We start from the raw sequence: 9971 nt of genomic DNA on the forward strand, positions 1-9971 counted from the left end.
AATGTCTAGCTGTCCACTGCTCCAGTCCCTCTCCAACCCAATGTCTACCTGTCCACTGCTCCAGTCTCTCTCCAACCCAATGTCTAGCTGTCCACTGCTCCAGTCTCTCTCCAACCCAATGTCTAGCTGTCCACTGCTCCAGTCTCTCTCCAACCCAATGTCTAGCTGTCCACTGCTCCAGTCTCTCTCCAACCCAGTGTCTATATGTGTGTATCAGAGGGGTTGGGTACAGCAGAAGACACCGTTTCAATATGGATTAATAACATCTCGTTGTTCTCCAGGTGCTGACTACAGGGTCGGTGGCTGAGGGCTGTGGAGGAGGACAGGCTCAGGGGGATGTAGGTCTCCCCTCCACAGGACCAGCTACCCTGCACAACAACATGAGGTAGGACTCTGCTGCTATCGCATGTTATAAAGTGGGAGAAGGTAGAGGAGGCTCAGGACAGAGAGAGGGACAGGAGGCTGAGGACAGGAAGAGGGGGAAGGCTGAGGACAGGGAGAGGGGGAAGGCTGAGGTCAGGGAGAGGGGGAAGGCTGAGGGGAGGGGGAGGAGGCTGAGGACAGGGAGATGGGGAAGGCTGAGGACAGGGCGAGGGAGAGGAGGCTGAGGACAGGGAGAGGGGGAAGGCTGAGGACAGGGAGAGGGGGAAGGCTGAGGACAGGGAGAGGGAGAGGAGGCTGAGGACAGGGAGAGGGGGAAGGCTGAGGACAGGGAGAGGGGGAAGGCTGAGGACAGGGAGAGGGAGAGGAGGCTGAGGACAGGGAGAGGGGGAAGGCTGAGGACAGGGAGAGGGGGAAGGCTGAGGACAGGGAGAGGGGGAAGGCTGAGGACAGGGAGAGGGAGAGGAGGCTGAGGACAGGAAGATGGGGAAGGCTGAGGACAGGGAGAGGGGGAGGGAGGAGGCTGAGGACAGTGAGAGGGGGAGGAGGCTGAGGACAGGAAGAGGGAGAGCAGGTAGAGGAGGCTGAGGAGAGGGAGAGGGGGATGTAGGTATCCCCTCCACAAGATCAGCTACCCTTCACAACAACATGAGGTGGGAATGTACTGCTGTTTATACATGTTTAGCTCTATAACACATAGATTCTCAACTATTTTGCCCCTCAGGGCCACCGTATAGTAATATTTTAACATTTATTAAAATGGGGTCAATGAGGGTTAATGCAGACAGTTTGTTTAAAACTTTTCACAAATGCAAAAGTTTGGTATGAGAGTTACCACACCCTTCATATCAGATAGAGAACTGCAAATCTTACATGTTGTTGTTTTATATCTCCTACAGTCCCCAGTTTTATAGAACCATCAGTCTGGACAGAGGAACTCTGGGTCTAGGCTTCAGCATAGTAGGAGGGTTCAGCAGTCCCCACGGAGACCTGCCCATCTACGTCAAAACCGTCTTCGGAAAGGTAACTGTCTATTTCATTTAGAAAGGTAACACAGGCCTCTATTTCATTTAAAACGGTAACACAGGCCTCTCTTTCATTTAGAACGGTAACACAGGCCTCTATTTCATTTAGAAAGGTAACACAGGCCTCTATTTCATTTAGAAAGGTAACACAGGCCTCTATTTCATTTAGAAAGGTAACACAGGCCTCTATTTCATGTAGAACGGTAACACAGGCCTCTATTTCATTTAGAACGGTAACACGGACCTCTATTTCATTTAGAAAGGTAACACAGACCTCTATTTCATTTAGAACGGTAACACAGACCTCTATTTCATTTAGAACGGTAATACAGGCCTCAATTTCATTTAGAATGGTAACACAGGCCTCTATTTCATTTAGAAAGGTAACACAGGCCTCTATTTCATTTAGAAAGGTAACACAGGCCTCTATTTTATTTAGAACGGTAACACAGACCTCTATTTCATTTAGAAAGGTAACATAGGCCTCTATTTCATTTAGAAAGGTAACACAGGCCTCTATTTCATTTAAAACGGTAACACAGGCCTCTCTTTCATTTAGAACGGTAACACAGGCCTCTATTTCATTTAGAAAGGTAACACAGGCCTCTATTTCATTTAGAAAGGTAACACAGGCCTCTATTTCATTTAGAAAGGTAACACAGGCCTCTATTTCATGTAGAACGGTAACACAGGCCTCTATTTCATTTAGAACGGTAACACGGACCTCTATTTCATTTAGAAAGGTAACATAGACCTCTATTTCATTTAGAACGGTAACACAGACCTCTATTTCATTTAGAACAGTAATACAGGCCTCAATTTCATTTAGAATGGTAACACAGGCCTCTATTTCATTTAGAAAGGTAACACAGGCCTCTATTTCATTTAGAAAGGTAACACAGGCCTCTATTTTATTTAGAACGGTAACACAGACCTCTATTTCATTTAGAAAGGTAACATAGGCCTCTATTTCATTTAGAACAGTAACACAGACCTCTTTTTCATGTAGAACGATAACACAGGCCTCTATTTCATTTAGAACAGTAACACAGACCTCTATTTCATGTAGAACTGTAACACAGGCCTCTATTTCATTTAGAAAGGTAACACAGGCCTCTATTTCATTTAGAAAGGTAACACAGGCCTCTATTTCATTTAGAACGGTAACACAGGCCTCTATTTCATTTAGAACTGTAACACAGACCTCTATTTCATTTAGAAAGGTAACACAGGCCTCTATTTCATTTAGAAAGGTAACACAGGCCTCTATTTCATTTAGAACGGTAACACAGGCCTCTATTTCATTTAGAACGGTAACACAGGCCTCTATTTCATTTAGAACGGTAACACAGGCCTCTATTTCATTTAGAACGGTAAAACAGACCTCTATTTCATTTAGAACGGTAACACAGGCCTCTATTTCATTTAGAACGGTAACACAGACCTCTATTTCATTTAGAACGGTAACACAGGCCTCTATTTCATTTAGAAAGGTAACACAGGCCTCTATTTCATTTAGAACGGTAACACAGGCCTCTATTTCATTTAGAACGGTAACACAGGCCTCTATTTCATTTAGAACGGTAACACAGGCCTCTATTTCATTTAGAACGGTAAAACAGACCTCTATTTCATTTAGAACGGTAACACAGGCCTCTATTTCATTTAGAACGGTAACACAGACCTCTATTTCATTTAGAACGGTAACACAGGCCTCTATTTCATTTAGAAAGGTAACACAGGCCTCTATTTCATTTAGAACGGTAACACAGGCCTCTATTTCATTTAGAACGGTAACACAGACCTCTATTTCATTTAGAAAGGTAACACAGGCCTCTATTTCATTTAGAACGGTAACACAGACCTCTATTTTATTTAGAAAGGTAACACAGGCCTCTATTTCATTTAGAAAGGTAACACAGGCCTCTATTTCATTTAGAACGGTAACACAGGGTAACACATTATTTTAGTCCTCAATGTCAATTCAATGTACCTGTCATTCTACTGTAAATTCCTTGTGTCTTACAACTATCAAAAGTTACTCGATTGTCTTGCAACACAAGTAGAAACTCAACCAATGCAGCTGTGTTTGATGCCATGGTGATTGATGCCATGGTGATTGATGCAGTGTCTCTCTGTCTCTCCCTCTACATTTATCTCTCTGTCTCTCCAGGGAGCAGCGATTGAGGATGGCAGGCTGCAGCGTGGGGATCAGATCATCGCCGTGAACGGTCACAGTCTGGAGGGGGTCACCCACGCCGGCGCCGTCGCCATACTGAAGATGATCAAGGGAACTGTAGTCCTCACCGTACTCTCCTGAGTGTAGTCCTCGCACAACCGTCTGTCGCCCTTTGATGATGTCATCAGCAGACTACATCCGGGTTGTGTTCGTCAGGAAACAGACGAAACAGGGAGGGACTGTCTGAACTTTTTCAATAAGAAACATTAATGTATGTGTTCTGTTGCGAAACGTTTTGCTACGGTGTGCAGTAATGAATAGGACCCTGTTTATCTCTAGAATGAGGTGAAGAGTCTCACAGAAGAATGTCTTCTCTGTCTTCCTAGATGTAACTGGTTCTCATTGTAACAAAACGATGAACCCTGTAATGCCTTTCTATGTGTCTATGTACATCAACATGGACCTCATCATAGCAGACTACTGACTACTAACATCACTGTCTCCTTCTAAACGGACCTCATCATAGCAGACTACTGACATCACTGGCTCCTTCAAAACGGACCTCATCATAGCAGACTACTGACATCACTGTCTCCTTCTAAATGGACCTCATCATAGCAGACTACTGACATCACTGTCTCCTTCTAAATGGACCTCATCATAGCAGACTACTGACATCACTGGCTCCTTCTAAATGGACCTCATCATAGCAGACTACTGACATCACTGTCTCCTTCTAAACGGACCTCATCATAGCAGACTACTGACATCACTGGCTCCTTCTAAATGGACCTCATCATAGCAGACTACTGACATCACTGGCTCCTTCTAAACGGACCTCATCATAGCAGACTACTGACATCACTGGCTCCTTCTAAATGGACCTCATCATAGCAGACTACTGACATCACTGTCTCCTTCTAAACGGACCTCATCATAGCAGACTACTGACATCACTGTCTCCTTCTAAACGGACCTCATCATAGCAGACTACTGACGACTCACAGAACTAACTAACACACTCTAACGATGCAAGAACAAGTGTGGCAATAGATGCCAAGACTCTTCGCCAGTCTTTTATATTGGCAGTTAGGTGTAGAATTTACATTCAAATTCAAAATCTGAGCCTTTTCTCTCTCTCTCTCTCTGTGCGTTAGTTGCTACCTTAACAATATGATACGGCTTATTTCATTATGTAACTTTATACTTCTGTCATGTTCATGAATATATTAATGTGACTGCTATTTAACCATTTATTTATTCTGTTTTATATGTTGCCTGTAGGAAGGCGTAACTAACCTGTACTTTTGTTTTATTATTTCATATGGTGAATGTAATGTAGAAAGAAACTATTAAAGTTTTACGACATAAGTTTTCTACATATAGATAGAATATTGGTATTTTAAGCCGCTTCGGCTGCTAATACTGAATTCTTAATGTATTGTAGTTTACTGATATACCGCCAGCTTACTATAGCTACTGCTATTACTAATAGTATATACGGGCTGGATGACAACGTCAGGAAAAACGGTGCGCGTGCATCGATGAGGCAGATGTGATGATTCTGAACGGTCCGATAGCTAGCAACAATGACAAGAAGCCTCCACGTGGTGATGTGATTCTGAACGGTCCGATAGCTAGCAACAAGGACAAGAAGCCTCCACGTGGTGATGTGGTTCTGAACGGTCCGATAGCTAGGAACAATGACAAGAAGCCGCCACGTGGTGATATGACTCTGAACGGTCCGATAGCTAGCAACAATGACAAGAAGCCTCCCGTGGGGATATGACTCTGAACGGTCCGATAGCTAGCAACAAGGACAAGAAGCCTCCACGTGGTGATATGACTCTGAACGGTCCGATAGCTAGCAACAATGACAAGAAGCCGCCACGTGGTGAATCGTAGGTAGCTCGTTTCAGCTCGTTCTATCTTGTTGTTGATACCATGTCTTGTTTTGAGGTGTTTTGACTCATTTCATGTTTGTGCTAATATATAGCGAAACATCCTCTAGCTAGCTAACCGACAACTGTAAGGATGTATTTGTGACAACAATTGTTCATTGTGCAAATGTATTTATGTTTTCAATAAAAATATAGTTTACAAACACACTAAGGCAACCCAGTCTGTTTTGCCCCATAGTTGTGAACGCGTCGGTTTTGTTGCTAAACAACCAACCCGTCTACGCAAAATAGATCAGTACTTATCACACTAAGAAACATTGATTCTTAATCAACCAATCAATGATGGGCGTTGATCTATTTAGCATCGGTATAGAATGGATGACAAAGACTTGTCGGTATCTAATCTCTGCAATGCAATAGCTATCTATTTATTTATCTATCTATCTGTTCATTGTGTTTTATATATTCTCTGTAGGAACCTCTTAACCAATAGTTTTTCAGTTCTTCCATGCTAGAACCTTTTAGGTTGTAGAACCTTTTAGTGGAGTGTTTGTATAGGAGAAGGAGATATACACATGTATTCCGTGTGTTACTCCGTATGTAATCTGTAGACAAGTCAGTTCGTCAAATTTCTGCCCTGCTAGAGCTGCCCTGGTCAACCGTAAGTGCTGTTACTGTGAAGTGGAAACTTCTAGGAGCAACAACGGCTCACCCGCAAAGTGGTAGGCCACACAAACCATTCCAGCGGTGCTTTGTCTGTATTCTTGGGGTGATTGTCCAGTTGGAACGTAAATCTTCGCAGGTTCTCATCAAGGATTTGCCTGTATTTGGCTCCATTCGTTGTTCCCTCTATCCTTACCATTGTCCCAGTCCCTGCCGCTGAAAAGCATCCCCATAGCATGACGCTGCCACCACAAAGCTTCACGGTAGGGATGGTGTTAGAAGGGTGGTGACCTGTGCCTGGTTTTCTGCGGACATAGCGGTTTGCATTCAGGCCAACGAGTAACATTTTTGTCTCATTAGACCACATAATATTTTGTCTTATTCTCTCAGTCTTTCATGGGCCTTTATGCCAACTCCAGGCGTGCTGTCATGTGCTTTCTCAGGAATGGCTTCCATCTGGTCACTCTCCCATAAAGCCCAGATTGGTGAAGTGCTGTAGAGACTGTTGTTCTTCTGGCAGGTTGTCCCATCTCACCCAAGCAACTCTATAGTTCTATCAGAATGTTCATTGAGTTCTTGGTCACCTCCCTGACCAAGGTCCTTCTTGCCCGGTTGCTTAGTCTGGTAGGATGGCCAGCTCTAGGCATTCTGGGTAGTTCCATATTACTTCATTTTCCCAATGATGGAGACCACTGTGCTCTTGGAAACGTTCAACACTCTAGAAATTGTTTTATACCCTTCCACAGATATATATCACAATTCTATCTCGGACATCTACAAACAGTTCCTTGGACTTCATGGTATAGTTTCTGACATGCACTGTCCACTGTGAGACCTTATATAGACAGGTGTGTTTCTTTCTAAATCACGTCCGAACAATTGAATTGGCCACAGGTGCACTCCGATCAAGTTGTAGCAACATGTCAAGGACGATCAAAGGAAATTGGATGCAGCTGAGCTCAGTGTGGAGCGTCAAAGCAAAAAGGGTGTGAATATTTATGTAAATGAGATATTTCTGAATTTCATTTTCAATACATTTGCACACATTTCTAAAAACATGTTTTCATTTTGTTATTATGCGGTACTGTGTATAGATGGGTGAGAGAAAAAAACAAATATATTTAATAAATGTTGAATTCAGGCTATAACACAACAACATGTGGAGTAAATCAAGGGGTGTGAATACTCTCTGAAGGCCCTGTATCTCACAGTAGACTGGAGCTGTCAGCTCACTGCACAGCCCATAATGTGTGAATGAATGGGACGGCCTGCTCAACCCAGATTGGAGTTGAGGTCACAGTGGATAGAGGTAGATGTGGTCTATGCTACTCCATTAGATAGAGGTAGATGTGGTCTATGCTACTCCATTAGATAGAGGTAGATGTGGTCTATGCTACTCCATTAGATAGAGGTAGATGTGGTCTATGCTACTCCATTAGATAGAGGTAGATGTGGTCTATGCTACTCCATTAGATAGAGGTAGATGTGGTCTATGCTACTCCATTAGATAGAGGTAGATGTGGTCTATGCTACTCCATTAGATAGAGGTAGATGTGGTCTATGCTACTCCATTATATAGAGGTAGATGTGGTCTATGCTACTCCATTAGATAGAGGTAGATGTGGTCTATGCTACTCCATTAGATAGAGGTAGATGTGGTCTATGCTACTCCATTAGATAGAGGTAGATGTGGTCTATGCTACTCCATTAGATAGAGGTAGATGTGGTCTATGCTACTCCATTAGATAGAGGTAGATGTGGTCTATGCTACTCCATTAGATAGAGGTAGATGTGGTCTATGCTACTCCATTAGATAGAGGTAGATGTGGTCTATGCTGCTCCATTAGATAGAGGTAGATGTGGTCTATGCTACTCCATTAGATAGAGGTAGACGTGGTCTATGCTACTCCATTAGATAGAGGTAGATGTGGTCTATGCTACTCCATTAGATAGAGGTAGATGTGGTCTATGCTACTCCATTAGACAGAGGTAGATGTGGTCTATGCTACTCCATTAGATAGAGGTAGATGTGGTCTATGCTACTCCATTAGATAGAGGTAGATGTGGTCTATGTTACTCCATTAGATAGAGGTAGATGTGGTCTATGCTACTCCATTAGATAGAGGTAGATGTGGTCTATGCTACTCCATTAGATAGAGGAAGATGTGGTCTACGTTACTCCATGATATAGAGGTAGATGTGGTCTATTCTACTCCATTAGATAGAGGTAGATGTGGTCTATGCTACTCCATTAGATAGAGGTAGATGTGGTCTATGCTACTCCATTAGATAGAGGTAGATGTAGTCTATGCTACTCCATTAGATAGAGGTAGATGTGGTCTATGCTACTCCATTACATAGAGGTAGATGTGGTCTATGCTACTCCATTAGATAGAGGTAGATGTGGTCTATGCTACTCCATTAGATAGAGGTAGATGTGGTCTATGCTACTCCATTACATAGAGGTAGATGTGGTCTATGCTACTCCATTAGATAGAGGTAGATGTGGTCTATGCTACTCCATTAGATAGAGGTAGATGTGGTCTATGCTACTCCATTACATAGAGGTAGATGTGGTCTATGCTACTCCATTAGATAGAGGTAGATGTGGTCTATGCTACTCCATTAGATAGAGGTAGATGTGGTCTATGTTACTCCATTAGATAGAGGTAGATGTGGTATATGCTACTCCATTAGATAGAGGTAGATGTGGTCTATGCTACTCCATTAGATAGAGGTAGATGTGGTCTATGCTACTCCATTAGATAGAGGTAGATGTGGTCTATGCTACTCCATTAGATAGAGGTAGATGTGGTCTATGCTACTCCATTAGATAGAGGTAGATGTGGTATATGCTACTCCATTAGATAGAGGTAGATGTGGTCTATGTTACTCCATTAGATAGAGGTAGATGTGGTCTATGCTGCTCCATTAGATAGAGGTAGATGTGGTCTATGCTACTCCATTAGATAGAGGTAGATGTGGTCTATGCTACTCCATTAGATAGAGGTAGATGTGGTCTATGCTACTCCATTAGATAGAGGTAGATGTGGTCTATGCTACTCCATTAGATAGAGGTAGATGTGGTCTATGCTACTCCATTAGATAGAGGTAGATGTGGTCTATGCTACTCCATTAGATAGAGGTAGATGTGGTCTATGCTACTCCATTAGATAGAGGTAGATGTGGTCTATGCTACTCCATTAGATAGAGGTAGATGTGGTCTATGCTACTCCATTAGATAGAGGTAGATGTGGTCTATGCTACTCCATTAGATAGAGGTAGATGTGGTCTATGCTACTCCATTAGATAGAGGTAGATGTGGTCTATTCTACTCCATTAGATAGAGGTAGATGTGGTCTATGCTACTCCATTAGATAGAGGTAGATGTGGTATAATGTGTGAATGAATGGGACGGCCTGCTTAACTACGGTCGTGATGGCTGAATCCCTTCTGAAGGCGCAGTATGTAGGGAATAGGGTTTCATTTGGAACGCACCCTTGGCCTTTTGAGGGACTGCATTACCAATTAAACACACTGCTCACAGAAAACATATTCACAGGAGGTGAGGGACAGTAGGAACACTAAACTACAGGAGGTTATGTACAGTAAGAACACTCTAAACTACAGGAGGTTATATACAGTAGGAACACTAAACTACAGGAGGTTATATACAGTAGGAACACTCTAAACCACAGGAGGTGAGGGACAGTAGGAACACTAAACTACAGGAGGTTATGTACAGTAGGAACACTCTAAACTACAGGAGGTTATATACAGTAGGAACACTGAACTACAGGAGGTTATGTACAGTAGGAACAC

The 9971-nt window shown here is 43.0% G+C and overlaps 1 protein-coding gene across 1 annotated transcript in view; it reads left to right on the plus strand.

Moving 5' to 3' along the window:
• LOC129842068 (multiple PDZ domain protein-like) overlaps nt 1-5666 on the plus strand; it is a 103647-nt gene extending 97981 nt beyond the window's left edge. The window contains exons 36-38 of the mRNA XM_055910459.1: nt 282-385; nt 1281-1404; nt 3580-5666. Of these exons, the coding sequence (XP_055766434.1) occupies nt 282-385; nt 1281-1404; nt 3580-3726 (375 nt within the window). The 3' untranslated portion in view covers nt 3727-5666. The remainder of the gene's footprint in view (nt 1-281; nt 386-1280; nt 1405-3579) is intronic.
• The last annotated feature ends 4305 nt before the right edge of the window (nt 5667-9971 follow it).

The sequence above is a fragment of the Salvelinus fontinalis genome, unplaced genomic scaffold, assembly GCF_029448725.1.
Source record: "Salvelinus fontinalis isolate EN_2023a unplaced genomic scaffold, ASM2944872v1 scaffold_0010, whole genome shotgun sequence".
NCBI classification, from domain to species: Eukaryota; Metazoa; Chordata; class Actinopteri; order Salmoniformes; family Salmonidae; genus Salvelinus; species Salvelinus fontinalis.